Source organism: Nylanderia fulva, unplaced genomic scaffold (genome assembly GCF_048542155.1).
Source record: "Nylanderia fulva isolate GAGA-0341 unplaced genomic scaffold, ASM4854215v1 Scaffold2, whole genome shotgun sequence".
In the NCBI taxonomy this organism is placed as follows: Eukaryota; Metazoa; Arthropoda; class Insecta; order Hymenoptera; family Formicidae; genus Nylanderia; species Nylanderia fulva.
This window is the reverse complement of record NW_028190263.1, coordinates 1,824,237-1,846,874: the sequence shown is the minus strand read 5'-3', so window position 1 is coordinate 1,846,874 and position 22,638 is coordinate 1,824,237. Positions and strand designations below refer to the sequence as shown.

The 22,638-nt window shown below is 39.1% G+C and overlaps 4 protein-coding genes across 7 annotated transcripts in view; 2 read left to right on the top strand and 2 right to left on the bottom strand.

The window, feature by feature from the left end:
• The window catches only part of Poxn (paired box pox-neuro), a 75,657-nt gene extending 65,094 nt beyond the window's left edge, over positions 1 to 10,563 (top strand). For both annotated transcript variants that reach the window (XM_029321360.2, XM_029321359.2), the window contains exons 4-6: positions 5,145 to 5,391; positions 7,194 to 7,362; positions 7,469 to 10,563. In XM_029321360.2, coding sequence (XP_029177193.1) covers positions 5,145 to 5,391; positions 7,194 to 7,362; positions 7,469 to 8,021 — 969 coding nt within the window. In that variant the 3' untranslated portion in view covers positions 8,022 to 10,563. The remainder of the gene's footprint in view (positions 1 to 5,144; positions 5,392 to 7,193; positions 7,363 to 7,468) is intronic.
• Lhfpl (LHFPL tetraspan subfamily member 5 protein) lies at positions 9,719 to 17,706 on the bottom strand. Of its 2 annotated transcripts, none has more exons than XM_029321365.2 (6): positions 17,169 to 17,706; positions 16,009 to 16,973; positions 15,118 to 15,312; positions 12,762 to 12,849; positions 11,974 to 12,128; positions 9,719 to 11,808 (listed from the first exon to the last, which is right to left on the bottom strand). In XM_029321365.2, the coding sequence occupies exons 2-6, from the start codon at positions 16,223 to 16,225 to the stop codon at positions 11,576 to 11,578; spliced, it is 888 nt and encodes a 295-aa protein (XP_029177198.1). In that variant the 5' UTR covers positions 16,226 to 16,973; positions 17,169 to 17,706; the 3' UTR covers positions 9,719 to 11,575. The 2 variants fall into 2 exon arrangements, with proteins under 2 accessions (XP_029177198.1, XP_029177199.1); XM_029321366.2 differs by having other exon boundaries at positions 17,125 to 17,176.
• Positions 16,649 to 20,180, top strand: Prp38 (pre-mRNA processing factor 38). Of its 2 annotated transcripts, none has more exons than XM_029321364.2 (4): positions 16,649 to 17,493; positions 18,085 to 18,383; positions 18,521 to 18,888; positions 18,986 to 20,180. In XM_029321364.2, exons 2-4 carry the CDS (start codon positions 18,220 to 18,222, stop codon positions 19,375 to 19,377), a joined length of 924 nt encoding a protein of 307 aa, XP_029177197.1. In that variant the 5' UTR covers positions 16,649 to 17,493; positions 18,085 to 18,219; the 3' UTR covers positions 19,378 to 20,180. The 2 variants fall into 2 exon arrangements, with proteins under 2 accessions (XP_029177197.1, XP_029177196.1); XM_029321363.2 differs by having other exon boundaries at positions 16,649 to 17,620.
• On the bottom strand, positions 19,447 to 22,373 carry Mon1 (vacuolar fusion protein MON1 homolog). Its single transcript, XM_029321358.2, has 7 exons — positions 21,849 to 22,373; positions 21,184 to 21,506; positions 20,857 to 21,100; positions 20,489 to 20,773; positions 20,215 to 20,405; positions 20,036 to 20,138; positions 19,447 to 19,964 (listed from the first exon to the last, which is right to left on the bottom strand). The coding sequence occupies exons 1-7, from the start codon at positions 22,128 to 22,130 to the stop codon at positions 19,824 to 19,826; spliced, it is 1,569 nt and encodes a 522-aa protein (XP_029177191.1). The 5' UTR covers positions 22,131 to 22,373; the 3' UTR covers positions 19,447 to 19,823.
• Positions 22,374 to 22,638: the final 265 nt, after the last annotated feature.

The following is a 22,638-nucleotide window of genomic DNA, read 5'->3' as shown; positions in this document are numbered from 1 at the left end:
TAGAAAGAGAGAGAGAGAGAGAAACGTGGTCCGCCGTAGGAGCATCTCCGAAGAGAGGCATTTAAATTCCGGCTATGGGGAGCCGATTACGCGTGCATGTAAACGATAGTCATCATCCGCCATTACCGGCGGTTCGGTTTTATTTTACGTATGTCAAAATAGTCTCACGGCGAAATAACGATCGCGCGTTTAATGCATGGCTCCCGAAGTCCTGAGGTCTTTTTCAAGACGGTCCTCTACCGTGGTCCATTTTTCTTCTTTTTTTCTCTTGCGACAAAACCGCGGCAATTTGAGTGAGAAATTAGGAAGAAATATGGCCATCGAGAGAAGTAAATATGTTCACAAAGACTCGAGGCTCCTTTCCTCTTTGCAACGTGCCTGCCTGATGCCTGTCGTCCGCACAAAGGATCCTTCTCTCTCGAGATGATAGTTAGATAATCGACTCGGTGGCACGTCACTATCTCTCCTCGTTCGTAAGTGGCTCTTAAAATTACGCCGATAATTAAATAATGGCTAATAGGTAAACCCTTTGATTGCCTGGCAGTATTAACTCGAGTCTCTTCCTCGAGAACTGACATTTAACTCTCTTCCCCCCCGTCTCTTCCTCCCATCACGTCGATTTCCATCAAGAGGAGAGCGTTCCCGATTTTACTGCTGAGTAACGTGAGATGAACGTCGCCCTGTCAAGATTACGTTGCTCCCCATTTTGAGTCTGTTATTACGACTTTCCGCTCCCACGATGTTGCCCTTCGTCGGAAGATGAAGATGCTGCGTGAAAGATGCGCGTGAAAATTTGGCGCGAACCGTGCATTTGATTTCGCAAAGGATGGATTTCCGGATGGATCTGCAGCAGATGAATTTTTTTAAATTCAATTCGCTTTCGAGATATATATATATATATATATATATATATATATATATATACCCATGTGCGAACCTCAAAAAGGCTCAGTACTGGCTCAATACTGGTGCCAGAGTCGCCAGTACTGGCTGACGTTCTGGACCAGTATAAGTTGAGATCATTACTGGGACAATGTCGGAATGATAACACGGGTCCCAGTCTCGACGCCAACTTTGGCCCGACACAGAGTATTAGTACAGAGGCAACGTTGATTGCCAATGTTGGGCCAACTCTTGATGCCAACTTTGGCCCGACACAAAGTATTAGTACTGGGACAACATTTATTATCAGTATTGGGCCATATTTATTAGTCCAAGTATTGGACCAAATCTAACATTAGAATAACCGATATGTTTAAAATCATTATAAATTAATGTTTCCAAATAAAAATATTTGTTGTCATACACCAACGTATGGCCCAATGTATCCCCAGTGCTGATCCAATATATACGATTTTATCCAACATAACTTTTATCATCTCAGTACTATTTCACGTCTCGCCCCCAGTGCACGCCCAGTACTGATACGATATTTGGCTCGGTATAGAAAATACTTTGTGTCAGTACGGTACACAAACATTGGCCCAATTTTCTTCCAGTATACTTGAACCGGTACTCGCGCTGCAGACAAAGTTGCTTGCTTCCCAGTAATCCGACACGAGCCCAGTACTGAGACGATTCTTGGCCATCGATTAATATCATTTTTAGCCTTATACACAATCAGTACTGAGACGAGACTCGGCTCGGAACAGAATATGATTGCATGGGAGTATTGGTACAGTACCAATTAGGGACGAGACTGGTACAGTATTGATCTGGTGGTTTATCCGTACTGGGGCAGTACCAGCTATCAAGTCTTGGCAGCCAATATTGTGCCACTTCTGGGCCATGTTGACAACTCTGGCAGAAGCCCGACATTCGCACACGGGTATATATATTATATATTTTGTATATCTTATTGCTCTGTACTACAACACAATCTCTCCGTCTCGGTGCATCTCGTGCGACGCGATGCAATTTAGCGTGTGCAATTCCGCGAGATTAATCGACCGACTATCGGCGAATCTACACGTGTTACCCCGGATATCGGTACGTAACATTTTCGAGGCATGTCCGCGTACTTTCTCTCCCGTTATCTTCTCTCTCTCTCTCTCGTGTATACGCGCACGTCATTGCGATACGCGTCTGGATAATGGGTCGGCGACATGACAGAGAAAATTGTCTCATGAAAAATGCACGGGCCGCGTCAAAGCGGTAATAAAGTGGAACGTCGGGGGGAAAAAAATCGCGATCCCCGACAAAGTTTCTCTCTCCCATATAATATGACACGCCTCGACGCGGAATACGCATCGCATCTCGATTAACCCTTCCCCTTTCGGATTCGCGATCGCGATCTCGCGACAGTTTCTCGAAAGGACTCCCCTTTATCCTCCTACCCTTCCCTCGTTCATCCGCCGTTTCCCGTTGGAACTATTATTGTCACGGGTTCTTCGATCCGTCCGGGAACATTCATTTTCTCGGTATACGATTCACGCTCTCGAACGTTTTTTTTTCCTCCGTTTATCTGGCAATTAAGATCTCGCTCGTATTTGATCGGACCCCGCCCGGACGTGTATTTATTTTTCGATGTATGATTTAGCGGCATTGAAGAGCGACCGCGCGACAAATGGAAACGTCTCGTTTTCCTTGAGCGCAGAATCGAGTGACAGGTTCTACAGTCAACACAAATAACTGTTTAGAACAATTTTTTTTCATTTATATTTATTTTATTTTATTTTTAGTCTTATTTATACACAGAACAAATTTTCTCTTAGAATTCACCCTGAAAATCATAGCAATTTTGGGGCCAATATGGTACCGGAAGAATTTTATAAGTCTCTCTGATTAATATCTACCACAATAAAAAATATGTACATTGTAATTTTACTATTAATCGAACACATTTTATATCTTATTGTACAGATATTAATATTTTTTATTGTGGCAAATATTAATCAGAGAAACTCTTATAAAATTTTTGCAATATCATATTGTCGTCTCACGATTACCATGATTTTCAGAATAAATTCTAAAAGGAAATTATTTCCGTGTATAAATATAAATAAAAATAAAATAAAATAAATAATTTAAGGACAAGGATGACGACAAACGTCAGCGCTTTTGCGTCCCATTTTTTTCCTATTGGCTTCGCGATTTGGAACAAAACCATTTAGCGAGAGCTATGAAATAAATTGGTAAAATAATAGAAAAAACAGTGAATGTCTGGTCAAAAAATCAATAGGTACATTTCTACACAGTCTACTTTCAATCGTGAAACAATATAGTATATTGGAAAAGAATTTTATAAGAGTTTTTCTAATTTATATTTACTACAATAAAAAATATTAATATGTACATAATAAAATTAATCAAACATATTTTATATCTTATAGTGTAGATATTAATAAAATTCTACCAATATCACATTGTTCCATGATTACCATGATTTTCAAGATAAATTCTAAAATCAAATTCTCTGCGTGTAGAAAAATATATCGATTTTTACAATTTTTTATTTTATCTTTTATTCCAATTTATTTCATAGCTTTCGCTCGATGATTTCGTAGCGAATCGGCAACGGTGGGAAAAAGATGGGGCGCAAAAGCGCCGACGTCCGTCGTCGTCCTTATCGTCGACGAGCACCCAGAGAGGGACGGCATTGTAGCGCAAGTTGCGCGCGATAATTACCGGAGTTGGTCAACCTGTACCTTGGCGGGCCCGCTGCTGTATAACACTGGGTTATCTAACGTTTAGTGCCAGATGTCCATCCTGTCCGGCCAATTTCCTCCGTTGGTCACACGTACATACATATATGTACACGCACATGCGTCGGACGCGATGCGACCGGAGGGTCCTCGCATTAGGACGCACCGGTATATATTGTCCGACCCCGGGGTAATTGTGGCAACGACGACGACGGAAGTGTCAGATTAGAATCTGAGATGCTCCCGGGAGCACGCGATGCTTGTCCTAAACCCCCTTCAAACTATTAGGTACCTCTCTCTCTCTCTCCCGAGCACTTCGCCCCCGAGGCATTAGCCCTTATAAACGTTCTTCCCAGTGGTGCTTTCACTTGCGAGAGACGACGACCTGTCGTGTTCGATATTAGCTCTTATTATATTCTAAAATCCGAAATAAAAGTAAAAATAGTTTGGCTACCGATATAAGTTTGATACACGATTAAGTGATTAACGTTTCTGTATTAACGAGAGGGTTGTATTATTGGGCGATCCCTATCGGCCATTCGAGACTTATAATTCCTCTTAGCACTGTCGACAGTTTGCCGTTTGTCTTTTTGCCGATCGTATCGATCATTGTCCGGTTGCACACCCGGAGTATTTATTTCGCTCCTCTGCCAAACAATCTGCCGTAGAGAGAGATCGTATCGATCTCCTTCTCCTCTTTCTCCTTCGCTAAACGGATCGGTAATCGACAGATTCGGCGATATCGTTCCGCTCGTGATACATACGTACATATATACGTATTCTCCTCGTCGAGAGAGAAGGAGATGGGAGACGAGAAAGCTGGACCCCTGCGCGGGCAGGAAGATGATTACCTTTCCCGGGCGTGTGATCTCGGCGCATCTCTCCCGCTGTCGCTCCTCGAAGGAGATCGGCGATCTCGAAATCTGTGTTCTGGCCGGAATAACATTTCCATCGCGTTAGCATAAAATTATCCGCGTGCCATTACCGTTCATTAGCAAGTCAAATTAGTCGCGCGCGGATTGAGCACCGCTGGAGCCCTTCGGAGTTGTTTCGGAGGTGGCCAACGGCATGACGGTACCAACCCGTTTCCGCGGGGTTAAACCGAAATGGGTCTGCCTAGGTTCGCTCACACCACCGGTAGGACTCCTCTCGCTATCTTGATCGACGACTACCCCTACGTCACTCTGCTCTTCACCTGTGAACGACATATGCGCGTGCGGGCCCGCTCCGACGACAGTGTGACCGCACTTGACGTTAATTTGTCGATGAGATAAGGGTTGTAAAAAAGAAAAAGAGGAAGACCGTGTTCGCGGATATGATTAACAGCGCCTCGCACATCCTGGGACCGATAAACATCCTTACGAGGACGATGAAACACGTCGAATTGATGGGAAAGTTTGTTTACAGGGAATATTGAAATAAATATAAATATAGCTTTTTCTACGGACATTTTGCATTTTTTTCATTCACTATTTACGGTTTTGCTCTCTGTATTTGCAGCAAGTGGCCACGCCGACGGTAGTGAAGAAGATTCTACGGATGAAGCAGGAACAGCCGACGATGTTCGCGTGGGAGATCCGCGAGCAGCTCGCGCGCCAGGGTGCCTGCGATCCCCAGAGTTTACCATCGGTATCCTCGGTTAATCGTATTCTCCGAGGTGGCGGACTCCACACCGATATCCCCACCATTGAGAGCGGCACATCCGGCGGATACACGTCACAAATTCCGTCGAACGCCGGAACCAGAGGTGAGAGGGTCGATAAATGATCACAATCTTTCGTCATCGGAACCATGTCGATTTTTTTTTGCACACCGATGAGAAACCTTCTAACAGCACATGTCCGAAAGATGTTTAGAGGACAAACCCTAACATCACATATATCCCGAAGACGTTCAGAGAACATCTTGAGGATGTTCGAATTTTCTCTGGATATCCTCTGAACATCTTTTGGATATGTTGTGCTATTAGGGAAAGAGCACATTCAGAGGATATTTTACATCCCCTCGATGTTCTCTGAACATCTTTCGGATAGGTATGTGTGATGCTGGGAAACGCGATAGATTGCGATCGAGAGTGGCGAGAAAGAAAGAGTAAAAGAGCGCGTCTATCTTTTCGTTGTACGAAAACTTCGTGAGTCATTATGAGTAGCGGGCTAAAACTACGTTATTGCGAGTGCACCATTACAGGCTCTAATGACGTCTTAAACACCTGTCCCTAGCGCGTGGAATTACTTCGCGGCGACGGAGTTCCTTCGTGCGGTTATTTTCAGAAGAAAGACGATAAATGTCCGAAAACGACGACTCGAGCTGAAGGAGAAGAATAGAATAGGGAGCGATGCACATCGTGAGCACAGGCTCAAGGGGTGGGATGGGGAGACCAAAGGGGGCAAATTTCGAGACACCCCGTTGCCGTGATTGACTCGTCAGCAAAAGCCACGCAGAGAAGAGAGCAGGCAGGGCGAACACGCACGCGATCTCTGCGCGCTGTCGAAACGGAAAATTTGCTTCGTAATTTGTGCCGCTGCTGGGATGCTGGAAGCGGTGCTCAATTTACCGGCTTTGAGCAGCTAATTGCGAAACGAGCTCCCCCGGACTCTCATCTTCATCTTTCTTCTAAACTATGTAGCTACGAGTCACGAGTGACAGTTAGCGTCTATAGAAGAGAACTCGCACATTTTATTTTCGCATTTCTGGTTAAAATATTATTTCAGAGACGAGATATATGTGAGAATATTCGTATTATAAATTGAAAGAGAATCGAATCAACATTTATTAATATATAATTAAGAACGGTTTCTCGCTAATGTAAGCAAAAAATTGCAAGCAAAAACTAGCTTGGAATAACATTAATACGCAGAACAGAAATCGCAATAAAAATACTTCTGGCGGCCGCAAAACATTTTGAGACCGCTATGTTATTATAGTCATTTATTAACAAAGAAAAATGCATCACACATCGCGAATTTATTGCACCAAATAAATTCAATGGAAAAGGAAAGAAATGACGAACATTGCCGTTTCTCTTCAGGACGAATGAAATTAAACTAAAACAACATAAGCGCGTGCAATGCGTCATTCTTCAATTTTATATTTTAAAAAATGATATTTTTAAAAAATTATAAATATAAAGTTTCTTTAAACTCGAATAATATTTTTTGACAGAAATCAGCTGATAATTGTCAAAAATATTAATCGAGTTTAAAGTGTTAATATATTATAAATTATAATATATTATAATATATTAACATTTTAAACTCGATTAATATATTTGACATTTATCAGCTGATTTCTGTCAAAAAATATTAAAGCGAAACTATGCTAATTAAATTTTGAAATAATATGTTATAGAAATTAAAATAGTAATATGTTGTAAATGATATTAGATAAGATCTTATGATATATAGAAAAACACATATGCATATTTTTTTATTTTAATTGTAATGAGAAATACGTAATGAGAAATTTTTTGAATAACTTTCTCTACGAATTCGCGATTCAGAAATTATAGTAATGACGGATGCACTTACTTTTGGTCTCTCTTTATCTTAGATACACTTATGAGAACGGACTATCAGCTGTTCTATCCGGGTGCCCTAGGTCCATTGCACATCTCCACAAACAACAGCAACACCGGCACGCCGTCTTGGAATCAGAGTTTTTACTCGTCCCTCTACCAAGCGACGACTTTGCACTTGCAGCACGGGATGCAGTCATTCGCGTAAGTCTACCTCTGGAATCAATTTAACGACATATATTAATCGATTTGATAAATGTGTACAAGTATATCGAGTTAATTAAACACATTTATAAATTTATTCTTACAGACCTTTGGACGCTGAACGTCTGTCGGAACAAAACGGCGCGCAGAATCAGCTGGAGTTGAAGTCGAGCTCGAGCTCGACGGCCGGCAGCGACGATTCGCTGGATAAGAGCGATCTAGACGAGAATCTTGTCGATTCGCAGGACCATTACAAGTCCTTCCGGAGCACCCCGATCATTTTGGAGCTTAGCCAGAAAATCGGCAGCGATCGGAGCGCATTCGTCAGGCATGCCACGCCCAATTCGCACGTTATAAACTTGGACAACCCTCGGGAGAGCCCGTTATCAGTCGTCGAAACCTTGAAGCAGGATCGTCCAACGTCACACAGGATTTCCGAGGCGAAGAACACGAATCCGAGTTCGACGACGATGACGACGATGACGAACGAAAGCGCGGCGGTGGAAAATCAGCCGCCGCAGCCGCAGAAGAAGAAGAATCCTTACTCGATAGAAGAGTTACTGAAGAAAGACGAAAGCAAATCTCCACCCAGGAGGCCGAGATTGCCCAATATCGGCGTGGTGCAACCCTGTGGGATCGTCGTCAGTAAGGAGATGTAAGAGGATATCTCGGATGAGGAGCTTTTAAGACGCGTTGTGTATTTAATTACAAAGCGCGAACTATATCGTGATAATCAGATTGATGACGAATCTCTGAGAACGTTGTACGATGTAACAGCGTACATCGTCGACTATAGATACGTGTGTAGTATTGCCAGGTGTAGAGAAATAATGAGCAAAGCGCGTTCAATGAAAATTGAACGATTCCCTATGTAACTTTTGAGAGTTATTTCTTTGCACCTGCGATGAATAATCTTTGCGGGTACAATGAGAGAGTAGCGAATGTCCTATAAGTGTCTAACTTAGAAGTATCGATTAAGCATATAGGAGTTGATGAAAAAGATTAGAAGAGCGGACGGGGAGATTGAAGTTTTCTCCTTTGAGAGAGAACGTGGCTGTCTTGTGAAGTAAAATAAGAGAAACGATACGCGCGAATCCATACGTAATACGTTAAGATCGATGACTGTATTATCGATTGTAACTTGTAACGCGTAGTAAAGTATACGTAATCTCTCTTTGTGTAAGTTAACTTATAATTAAATTATTTTTTTCCCTTTTTTTTCTCTTGGAACACCGGCGTTGCTCTCATCTACGTTCGAATACACGACTGTTAATCGCTTCAAGAATTTAAGACTTCTGCTTAAACTTATTGCATGTCCACAGCGACGTAAAACCGCTAATTACAATCAAGTACATTTTTTTCACTGAATTATCTTACAATTTGTCGAATTCGTCACCGACGATGAAATATCAATTAATGTCGCCAGTCTCTCCTCGCACCCTAATTATCACATTAACGTAACACAATAATTTCAGACCGCCATGTCACACGATGAAATTCGACATTATCGCACAGGCTTTATGAAAACAAAATTGATTCGAGATATAATTCCACGCTAACCGAAAATAAATGCGATATACGACGTCTATATAATAAAAGTCGCGACAGCGAAAATTTTCTTTCTTTTTCATTCGAATAATAATCTACTAAACTTTAGGCGTCTTCGACAGCCTGTTCGCCGAAACGTCGAACGGGCAATTACGCGTCCCTATTGTGCGACTCTTGGCACTTTAGAGCCCGATGCGAAATAGCATCGTTGCGCGATGCCGTTATACCGGCACGGAGGATCGAGAAATTAAATGAAAGCCTATAATAAACAAACGGCCGTAAAGCAGATGCGGATGGAATATACGCGCGGCGGCGGTGGCTGCAGCAGTAAAGCCATAAACGATTCGTTCGAGGGTGTCATACGTGTGACACGCCGTGTGTATATCTTGTAAAATACGACGATGCGTCGCTCGCGTAAAAAAAAAGAGGGAAATTAAACAGCGACGTTACATCGAGCGGCATCTCTCTCTTTCTCTCTCTATCTCTTTTTGCATTTACAACGTTGTAAACCTTTGTATCTCATTCCTCATCGCGGACTAATTAATGCGCTATAAAAACACCAGTGCTTTAATGTCGAACGATTTGCTCGCTTTGCTGTCTCGCGCCTGCCAATTGTGCATTCTCGTGAGCTATTTTGAGCTGACGTCTCGATCTTTTGCGAAAGAGAGAAATATCGGCATCGCGCGCTTTCTTTATGATGAATCTTCTTTCGAAAAGAAGAGTTCATCGCAAAATTGGCTCAATCCGATATCCGCATGCGAAGAGAAACCGCGAGAGTAACCTGGGTGCGCTTTTACGTAAACGGAAATTATCGCTAACGCTCAAACTTCTCTTTTCTTTTATTTGCCATACACGGAGATTATTAGACCTTAAGATGAGTGTGAAACACATCTTCCTCGAAAGGGAAGAGATCCGTTATTCGTGTAGGCTTGAAATATTTATTTTAGATTTAGATATTGCGAAGTTATACGAATGAGCATTCCGTGTTTCGAAAAATTATTCGCGAATTATATTAAATAAAAAAAAGAGATGAGATAAAATCTCGATTCAAATGTCCACCACACACAGTCCAAGATAATTTTTAGATTTGAGAGAAAGTACTTGTCAACTTTACATTTACACAGAATGCTCATATAGAGAGAGATCTGATATAATTAGAATAATAGTTCTGTACAATAATTGTGGTCGAACAGTCTTCTCGTGGGTCTCTAAATGACTTTAAAGATGATCTCTTTCAGAATTAGGATTAAAGATGGAAAACGCGAAATATAAAGTAAATAAACTGCGATTTGAATCAAACGCAAAGGATTTTGAATCAGATTTTTAAGATATAATTATAGGCGATTCGTTTTAAACTTTAAAGTATCGCCGCGACAGACCTACGCGGGAGACCGTCGCCTAAAAAATCATGCAAGTTTATCGACTAATTAATACTCGTAATAAACTTATCCTGTATAATATCATTAAATACACTAGTCAAAGTGACATATATGCCGTGTTTGCCTTGCACGTCTTTATGTTCGGCATGTTTTATGCATACGTCAACGAGTTATAAGAGAACGACAGCGACCGCAGAAATAATAGTATTGCATACCAAAACGCACATCGAAGCCGATGTAATAATAATAATTTGACGACTTTTACGATCCAACAGTCTATGAATAATTATTGTTTTTTATTAGACATTAGCGACACCCACAAGAAGAAAGTCTCCTTACATAGAAACTTTACATCTTTTTATCGAATCAATTGCCAAGTTGCACACGAGTATTCTATAGCGACGTAAAATATTCGTTAAATATAGTAATTTTGTGGTAAAAAAAAATTTTATTCGCAATTTTATTCTCGATAACTACATCGTAAAGGCACGTCACAATAATTAAGAACTTAAATAATTATATAACATGAATAATATACTCTTTGTTCCGATAATACGGCACGGATTGCGTTTATATAAAATTTTTATATATCAATTTTTTTCGAATTATATCGCATTTAACTTATATATATAATTCAACATTTTTAGAAAATCTAATATACGGTTCTCAGAGAAATATATAAAACTGTTTGATTTAACAATTTTACATATCTAATTAAATATATAAGTATATAAATATATAACTATTAGTATTAATATATAAACACAAGCATGAGATTAGAATAGATGAGAAGATTTAAATAGAAAAGTAGCATATTTCTTACTATATAAAGAGGTCATTTTACAAATTGATAACGATACTTTAAAACTCGTATTTAACATATCTTCTATATAATCTTCATTAAAACTTTATAATAGTTATATAAAGTGTATATATATATATATGTAAAAAGAATAACCTAAGAAAGACAACATATCGATGAGATATATGAAGAATACATATATATATGTCAATGTAGTCATATTCACGGCACAAACAATGAACGCTAAGTGGCTGAGAAACAATTTCTACCATTGTATCTGTCTTATACATAATTTCGTTGTTTATTTAGAGATTCTATTCCTGATAAAATACTTAACGTTGCGAATAATCCGTTCAAGACACGGCGCATAAATTATCCACCATTGTTTTGTTTTTTTTATGTACAATATTGCTTTTCTCTGGCAGACTATATACAGGTTTATTTAATAACCTTTGTTTTGTTCTTTTTTTGACGATTGACTATCTCAGAGCTGGAAATTATGTTGCGAATGATTGAGAGTATTCGTCGACATGGTGTGCACCGGATGCGACGGTGCCGGCGAATACAGACTATGATGCGAATGCGACTTCGCCCTGGAGAGCTCGCTGTACCGGTCCTGTTCAGGTGGTGCCACCAGGAGAACCGGTCTTAAAGACAAGGACTTGCGGGATCCGGCTACGCTCTGTGCCTCATTGATGTAGCCTGGATTTACTTCGCCTGGAACAAACAAAAAATTGACGTCATTAGATGTCAAGTATAGTACTTTTCATTGAAGATTTAAATAGTTGATTTACTCGCGAATATAATTAATGAAGTAATTATAATTAATAAATATAATTAATGAAATTTTAAAAGAATCTTCAAAGAATTGCCGTTAATTACCTTTGTACAGGGACCCGTTATTGAAAGGCTCCGGTTGCAGCCTTACGTGTCTGGAGGCCAGGATGAAGGCAAGAGCCGACAAGGTAGCCGCGTCCAAAGCCGCAATTGCAGCCAGCGGTATCGCCCATCTCACGGCACAGGCGCCAGGATTGTATCTGTCGAATAGTTTCTTAATTACCACTTTTCTCACATTTATCGTTATCGCGATTATATTCTTAATAAGACGGTTGCGGTTACTTATCGCGCCACACCAATAATTCGCACGCGTGCGAACACGCATTTAATTAAGAAATTTAATACAATGAGAGTGTACTTGTGCAAGGTACAATTGATAGTAATTATTTATATTAGCTATACATATATTTTGGTGAATTTAAAGGCGACTTTCTCTCAAGTCGGAAGAAAGTCTTTCTTCTGACAAAAGAAAGTTTCTTCCTGCCGAAAATTAATACAAAATAGTTTTTATAAAATCAGCTTCAAAATGCGTAAAGTGTAATAACAAAGTTCTAATCTATCGATATTTTTATATCCTTTTTCGAGATCTATATTAAAGTTCGTTGAAAGAAATTGTTCGAAAAAATATATATTTTAGTCTTTAATTATAAATATAGAAAATAAATAATATATATAACAAAATATCTTTAAATCTAAAGAGTTAAAAGTAGAATTAAATCTAAACATATATTACATCTACAAAATATATATATATATATATATATATATATATATATATATATATATAATAGGAAAATATATATGTACAATATATACACCGCAAAAATATGTACCTAGATGCAGCTGCACCGCATACGGCGCGAATCACAGGCGAATCCCAACCCAGAGGATAGATGCACACTCCGACTGCCATGCAAATCGCTGAAAAGAATATTCGGAATATCATATTCCAGTTACATAAGACGATATTCAATTACATTTACAAGGCGATCTCGCTGCTACATGAAACGCAAGCGATCCAAGTTCTCTCTTTTTGAGATAATTATAACGTTAGACGTACAGAAGCATAAAAAATTAGATTAATGATAAACGTTAAGCGCGAGCAATATTTCTCGACTTAGTGACAAGTCTGATTTACTTTAATAACACACGTTTCGCCGAGGCGAATTACTCGCGAGATTCTTCTCTCTGCGGTTCTCCGTTCATTTACATTCATACATCCGCAGTCTGTAGGAGTTTGTAGGAGTGTTCATGACATTTATATGCATGTACGATACGCGGATGTGGGATTGAAAAGACTAGGCGAGAAGTCCCGGTAGTGAAAGGAACTTGGTTACAGCTGTAACTTTTGTAAGATGAGCGATCTTACTTAGAACTTGGATGCACACGCGCGCGTTCACACTCTAAAAAACACAGAGAATCCCAATAATCTTCATAATTTGATATAATTGGAACTCATCCCGTCTCGTCTCTCAGGTGATACATTCACCTCATTCGCGCGGTTTCACGCTACGAGTTCGCGAGCGAGCGTTTCGGTCTGTAACTTTCACTGTCGTGACGTTAAGCCATATATAATGCCAGCTCGCGCGTTTGCCGCACGAATTTACGCCGAAACTGTTGCTAGACTTGTTGTATTAAAGACTTATGTAAGTTACACTCGTTAAACAAATTATATATGCGCATCTCGCAACGTCGTGCGATGCAATATTATGCAATTTTCACATATAATTGTAAAATAATATATAAACGAAGGAATTACTTTACGTGCAAAAAATAAAAGATAATATGTTGACAACCGATATCGAGAGGCGCATATTTGTCATAATTAATGAAATAGGTCAGCGAAGTGCGAAAATTAAAACTTGCATACATTTCGCTCTCGATAAAATTAATCCGAGCAATTGAGAGCGGAATGCAGTTTGCATATTGAGAGATGTAGTCTCGATACGAAGTTATTGCAGCGGAATATCGACTCGATCGCAGTCGGTTTCCGTTAATCATAGAGACATTGACGAACGGTATATGCAGAGAGTGGCTCGTGGGCACGTTATAACGGTCTATTCTACATTTTGCCACGAGTCATCGGACGACGTTTACGATTGCAAAACCAGAAGCTACTCAGATATCGCGCGTGCGTCTAAAAAAACCGCGTGTTTCAACAACGGATTCTCAAAAGAGCGGACAAAACCGTATTACAATTAGAAAGCAATAACGCGGAAACGCTAACAGTTATACGCGTGAATAAGGCGAATCTTTAGTATTAAGGAAATGTATTTAACGCAAATTGTTTTTTTTTTAATAATTTTAGACCATCTAATAAAAATCTACTGAATCAAAAAAGGGCGAAACACGCTTCCACATAATTTACAGCCTTATACTTTTTAGAAGAAACAAGATAGAAAAAGAAAAATATCGAAAAGAAAAAATATACAGTATTGCCTAAATAACTCTTATAACGGTTCAGTCAACGTGAACGTCATCCATGAATGAAGTGGTTATTCTCGCAATGCTATGTTATTATTACGTTCAGTCATTGCACAAGCAATGTTGGACAATCATCCAAGCGATTACCACGCGCTTTCTAAACCGAGAAAATGTCGATGCGACATTTTATTCATGAATTCAATAGTGCGCATATAAGCGTACAACATGAAAGAAAATATATACCATATATATATTTTTTTTATTATACATATATCACGCGAGCGAGTCTGAAATTTATAATTAATTTCGACCGACCCGGATCTCTCCGCGCAAAATTTTCGCGAAAGAGCTTTCTCGCGAGCGCAAAACCGTGACAAGAGAACAATTTCCTGTGACGATCGGTATCGCTCTAAAATCGCGTTATCCCCCACACATCCGAGGCAGATGAAACCGATCGATATACATACATAGCAAGTTCGTTATGATAAATGTCACACGTTAAGCGGAGCGATTACGTCATTTCCCGGCCTACCCCGGGAACGGCGCGGCGTATCGGTGCAATTTGCAATTGCATCTCGCTGATAAGGAATTACTGTCGAGATTGCAGTAATGGGTCGCGCGAGAGCTGGCCTAGAGCTGGCGTTGCACTTTCTAAAATAGAAGTCTCGTCTGCGCCCGTCGCGGAAGGCAATTCTCTTTGAGAATTGAGAAATCGATGCTTTTCTTTCTTCCCTTTTCAAGAGGCATAACGAAGGGTAACGCTACCTGATACCACTTGCATCCAGGCGCACATGTAGAAGACGGTGGTGCTTTGGCAGAAGAAGAACATCAGCATCGCGCAGATCGCCAGCAACGCAATCAGCACCGCGATACCGACTAGGATAGTGCTGGCTCGGAAGGGAACGTTGGCGATTGTCGACAGATCGTCCAGTCGGCCGATACATTCCTCACCTAACTCACCTGTAAAATTAAGCGATATAAAATCAAATAACTCGAATTATAATCGATTAATTCTTTCTTTTAAAATTATTACCAGGAAATATTGAAAGAAATATAAGAGAAATAATAATTTAAAAAATATAAAATATAATATCTAATATTATATACATATATGTAATATTTTAAATTAAATGTTTATTTATTGTGTATAATTATTATATTATTTTTATTATATGATTATAGTAAAATAGATGTATTTTGTGTGTAATAATCTTTTCTACCAGTTAGAGAAATCAATTCTTGTATATAGAAATTAATAGTTTTTTGAACTAAAAAGATTATTACAAAATATATCTATTTCACTAATTATATAATGTAAAAATAATATAATCTATACATAATACATACATTTTAATTTAACAGTAATATTATGTAATATAATTACATTTAATATTACATAACATTACTTTTGAATTTATTACATTATATTATTAAATGTATTACATTATATTTAATTACAAAATAATATTAAATGTAATATTATGTAATATTGTTTTCTTTCATTTTTAATATTATTTATTATATTGTATTTCTAGGTAATAATTGAATAAACCAAAAAAATAAAAATTATTACAAAATACATCTAATCATAATCTAACAATAATATAATGTTTTATACATAAAAGAATTGTTTTCTCCAATTGAGAATAAACATACCATTACCGCCGTAGCTGCATCTGGTCCACAGACCGAATCTTCCTGGATTCTCGTGTTGCAAATCGCCGAGCCATTCCGGCGTAACGAACGCGACGACGCCGATGATAGCGTAGCATATGGTGAAGATACCCCACAGCACGCCGATCGCCTTGGAATTACGAATGTAATTGGTCGCGTACATGTGCGAGGACTCGACGTACTCGATCTTCGAACCCATCCTGCTGAATCGTCACCACAACTAATCGATCAACGCGACAAACAACAAACTCGATGTCTCGACCGCGAGGCCGGTGATCGAAAAAACGCTCCTTTTTCCACGCGAAATCATTCAACCGTTAACTCCAGCGGAATTCCGTAGTTCTGTACAACAACGGAACGGTCGAGAGAAAGATCGGTGAATTGAAAAGAAAAAAAAGAAACTGAAGAAAATCCTACATAGAGCTTTCTTCGCGCTGACCTGAACAGTTATCACACCTGACGAGAAGGTCGTTGATCTTGAAGGAGCGTGTATATATGTTCACTACCGTCCGATTGTTCGACAACAATGGAACCACCATGTGTATAAGACACACTAGTCACGCGGGTCACATTCGTGCGGTGGGGAAATTCTTATTCTCTCCTCGTGCGCGAACAAAGAGAACCCGTGTACTTTCGCTGCTTCGAAACGACGATATTACACGACGATTTCTCGCGATTTAAAAAACGCTCTCCCTTCGCGGGGGTCTGACGCGATGATATCTCGAAGAATCGTGGAACTCCGGGTCTTGGGTCTCACAATAATAATAGCGCAGTCCCGGACGGATCCTCTTAAGTTGTTTCCTGGCTGTTTCTTCGATCCTACTGCGTGTATATTCCTCGAATAATCAACGATGGCACGATCGTATTCCCATCGTCCGTGACATTTGGTCTCGGCTCGCGTTCACGGGTCGCTGAAGATTGGCACAGGCACCTCTTTCCACTCTGCACTACGGAATGCAAAAGGAACACAGAATAAATAGGAGTCTTTTTCAAACAGTCTTTCGCGAGATTACAAAAAATTCATTAACAATCATAATTAAATTCATATCCTAGCTCCAAAAACTAATAATAATTATATAAATAATAAGCAAGACCAACGTTTCGCCGTGACTCTGAGGCGCTGTACAAGAACTCCAACTCACCGTGCGTTCTTCGGAGGCGGACACTTTTCGCGGAAAAAACCTTCCGAATCGAGGATACCGGTGACGTCACCGACGCAGGGCCTTATCGAAGAATGCGCGAGGGAGGAGCCAGGTGGAGGCTGCGCGAACGTTACCGGCGTGATCTCCGTTGCTCGCTGGCTGCGTCGAGGCACGTCGAGACCTGCATGAGATGCACACGCGGCGCATGCGACCGGCTGCAAGGACGAGCGGAGAATGCCCGGGAGAGAGACGAGGAGCGCGATACTGCACGGCGCGCCTCAAGATGGCCGTCCGGAGTCCGGGTAGGCCTCTCTCAGGTTGCCAGGTGAGCGTGCTGAAAGGAGAGAGAGAGAGAGAGCGCGAGTGAGAAAGAGGAGAGAATAAGGAGGCCCCTATCGTGAATGGTCCCTTACTTACGGAACCTTACAGAAGAGAAAGGTGACATCGAAAAGGTGGCACACACGACTGATTTTGTCGGAACGGATTTCTGCGTCTGCGACTCCATTCCGCGACAATTATATAAATTGCAGAATTTTTTAAAAATTATTCACTATAAATTATAATCATATTATATATATCATTATATAAATTATCATTATAAATTATTATATATTTTTTTAATTATAAAATTTTAAAAAATTATATAATTTATTTTTTTAAATCTGCATTTTTTTAAATATATAGAAAACATTTGTATTTATATGGAAATAATATTTGATGATATACTATTTATTGCGAAATTGATTATTTAAAAATCTTGCGATATATATATATATATATATATATATCTTATTTAATAATTTATATATTAATTAATATCTCGAAAGAGAGAGATGAAATGTCGGATGCTAGAATAATTATATTAAGATATATAGAAATACCTTTCTCTTAATTTAAAATTTTTTTCTTTTGGTAGACTTTTGCCTTATCGCGAGCTCGCATCGCGGATGCATCGGATACAATAAAGTAAAGTTGCATCTTGCATCGCGAAGAGCCGCATCCCGGCGCCCTCTGGTGACTCCTTACCAAAGTTCCGCAGGAAAATTCGAAAATGGCGAACCGCACCGTGAAAGATGCTAAATCTATTCGCGGAACGAATCCACAATATTTGGTGGAAAAGATCATCAGATCTCGGATATACGACTCCAAGTACTGGAAGGAAGAATGTTTCGCCTTGACAGCGGAATTGTTGGTTGACAAGGCGATGGAGTTGAGGTTAATAAAATCAAAACATAACCTCTCTGGATTACTCTTGCTTCAATATTATTTATCTTATCTTCAGTCGTTTGACAGATGAATATCAACATTTGTGAAAGAAAGTAATTATAAATTTTATTTTATTTTTTTTATAGATTTATAGGAGGAGTTTATGGTGGCAATGTGAAGCCCACTCCGTTTCTGTGTCTCATACTAAAAATGCTTCAAATACAGCCTGAGAAGGACATCATAGTCGAGTTTATAAAAAACGAGGAGTTTAAATACGTTCGCGCATTGGGTGCATTGTACATGAGATTGACTGGCTCTTCTCTGGACTGTTACAAGTATCTTGAACCATTATTCAACGATAACAGAAAGCTCAGGATGCAGAACAAGCAGGGTGTGTTTGAACTTATCCACATGGATGAATTCATTGACTATCTTCTCAGGGAAGAAAGATCTTGTGATGTTATTTTACCCAGGATTCAAAAGAGATATGTTTTAGAAGAGAATAATGAACTAGGTACAATATTTCAATCTAAAGTATTTCCTACTAAAAGGATATAATATGATTTAGCCATACCTCTCTCTATGTAAATATAATCATTTATGTTGAACAGAGGCGAAGATATCAGCATTAGAGGATGATATGGATGATGGTATTGAATCGTCAGAGGAAGAAGAAATTCCACCTGTTAAGGAATCACCACGCAAAAGACCAGATGATCATGAACGGGAAAGAGATCGTCACAGGGACAGGGACAAGAGGCATTCTCGATCTGAGAAGAAATCTGAGAAGGAGAAGCAGAGGTCGAGGAGCAGAGAAAGGGAAAGAGACAGAGACAGGAGGGAACGTAAACGCAGCAGATCACCGAAAACTCACTCGTCGTCGCACAAAGATAAAGATAGGGAAAGGGATCGTCACAGAAGAGATGACAGAGATAGAGAGAGGGAGAGAGAAAGAGAAAGAGAGCGAGATCGGAGGAGAGAACGTGATAGAACTAGACATTAAAATATGACGAGGCTTTGATCGAGTGTTTATATAGATCGAGTGAATGGAAATTAAATCGATTGATGATCCTTTTCGTATCATTATTCGAATGTATTTAGCGCCGGTATGTGACACATTTAGGAATTCGGTATTAAAATCACAATATGCATCCGGAATCGAATCCGTATAACATATTCAAATATATATATACATTTTCATCCCTCATTTACGTTATATTACAATTGCTCTATTAAATAAAAAAATAGTGATCAATATCGTTACCGATACATAATGGACGAATAATAATTATATTCCTGCTTGAAAACTTATTACGATCATTTTTTACTTTGGAACCCTTATACCTAATGTATTTCTCACGCTTCGAAATAACGTTTGGTCGATGAACATTTCTATATCACTTTTATGTATTCTTAATAAATATAGAAAAACAAGAAAATACTTGCTATTTAAAATGTAGGCGAGTTCAGAATGAATAATCTTTCTTCCTCCTTCTTAATCCACTTTAATAACTTACTCACTGCCTCGATAGCGTCCGGTTTTGTCACTAGAGGCTCAAACGTTACATATAATTCGAAACCAGAAGCAACCTAGAGAAAGAGAAAATATATATGTATAAAATCAAACAAAAAACTTGCAATTATAAAAATTTTTTTCTTACCCATGCTAGCATTGTTTCCTTATCCAGTTGTTGAAATATAAGTTTTAAGGGTCGACTAGGAGAATGCAATCTATGATGCAAACACTGATAAAGCCCCAATAATCTGAAAAAAATTGTATTTTATTGCAAGAGTTATAAATCGGCGTATACAAGTATTTGATTAAAGTTTGCAATTTTACCGTTCTATTTCTTCATCCGTAATGTAAGGCGCTTGAAGTCCGGGACTCCAAAATTGCGCTGTACTTTTGCACTTGTACAAAACATGCCGCATCTCCGGTAATCCGATGTCGGCAGTCGTTATCGTTGGTTTGTTCATCGACTCGTTTATCGCTTCTAAGCAATTCGTCCGCCGCAATTTCTCCACAATTTTCTATCACAAGAGAAATTAATTGGTAAATTTATATTGTTCACATATAATTAAATAAATTTTTAATTAATTTCGATTATTCTTACTTGCTTGGCGTCCGACAATACAAAAAATACATCCCTATCAACAGTGAGTAATAACAAACACGCCTGACAATCTTCCGACAGATAAGAAACATGACCGTGCATGTATCCATTGGAATCGAATTTCGGAAGGCATATAGGTGTCCAGCTTTCCGCAGTTTTGAGTGATTCGGAACTGTCTACTAGATTTTGTATTATATGCAAATCCATTGGATGTAGAAAAAACTTGTTCATTCTGACTAATGTTACCAATTGATTGTTAGCTAGAAGTATTGCGAATACTAAATTCTGAAAAATATGTAAATTGCTTTAATAACAATGTTAATATTAATTTCATAAATGAGTAAATATACCTTTACTGTTTTTCATACCTTGATTTTAGCACATGTTTGAATGATGGTTTGTGTAATAGAACTTCTCATCGAAGGAAGTAGGGGCAAACATTTAATGGCCCCTAGAAAAAAAGCTGGCTCTCTATCCATAAAGTTCAATAAATGATCTATCAGTCTTTCACTGCCAGTTAGTAATCTTCGTAGATCAAAGTTTCTTCTTTGATCATATACTCTATTCAACTGAGACTGCGTTAACACAGAGATTATCTGATTATATACATATCTACAATAAATATACATGTACGCATGAATATATGAGATGTAATATATTTTATCAAGATTACACAGATTTCAGATAATACATACGTTAACTGTAAAGTGAGCTGAGGTACACTTTCCAAAGTCTTGGACACTGCCACTAAAATCAATGGACCCTTTACAACGAAAACAAAGTTTGTGTCACCCGCGTGTACCGATCTAATCATATCGCTGCCCGCTTGAACAAACGACACTAGAGCTTGCATAACTCCCATAACTGTGACTAGTTTGTCTTCTGAACTGTATCTAGAGTATATCGGCTTCCCCGCCTGACTCAAGATAAAGATATGCTTCTTCTGCGCCAGCCACGTTTTGCAACGCAACGGGTCTCCGTCTAGGCTACTCTGACTTAAACGATGCGCGACGTCGTCCTAAAATATAGTAAAATATAATAAATCTATATATTATTTACTATTATTTACTATTATCTATATATTAGTTACTATTCGAAACAAATTGTTACATATACAGAGTATCCCATAGGAAATTGCTGAAATCAGCTGTCATTTTTTAATGCACCCAGTTATTGAGAAAACAAAAATTGTGTTGAAAAGAGGAAAATCTACATTTTTTAATGAATATAAATAAAATGTTTGTATACTAGTTTATTTTATTGAAAAAATGCATGCATTAAAAAATGACAGCTGATTAGTTTCAGCAATTTCCTATACACCCTGTATGATATATGATCAAGAAAGAGAGGAAGAACTGACCATCTCGCCATCGTCGAGGGAGAGGGTCTTCTCGGAATCTCGCGGACTCGCGGCGATGGGAATGTCCTTGGTAACGTCCTCCTGTATCTCGGAGATGGTGCTGGTGGTGCTCTCCTTCATCTGCCTGTCGCCGTCGATGCTGCTGCTCATCTCCTGCTCGTACTCGTCGAAGCTGTCGGTGGTGACGAGCATCATCTCCGAGGAGGCTCCGGGCTCGATCCCGGGTTCAGCTATACCGTCGTCGATCGACTCGACGACGACGGCCGGTTCCTTCGCGGCCATCTCTAACGTCAGCGATGAACGTCGCTCACAAATATCAGCGATTCTCGTCCCTGGGCGTTTGACGTTTATCTCCGATGACAGACCATCGCAGCCCGGCCGCCATCGTTCAACTCCTCACTCGCGAAGCTGCTAGGAACTAGGAACGCGTTATCGAGGAGTTTATCGATGAGCACATCGACAACGGGGATTTGTTCGTTTCGAAACGAAACCTAAATAAAGGCTGCCGCTTCTTGGACAAATATGTGTCGATTGGCTATCGGCTTTCTAGAGGATTTCTAGACTCATATCCTATTTTTATAGATTTTATTAGTTAATATTATTAATTATTATATTAATGATAATGCAATTAGAGAGAAGCTCTCTGATGCAGTTGATGTGCAATAAAATACCTGTCAATTAACGCTCATAATTCAGTCGGTAATGTAGTTTCCAAGCATTAATTGAAAAAAATTCCTCTCTATATGCGCATTCGTAATATCAGAAAACTATTTTCTATTATAAAATTATT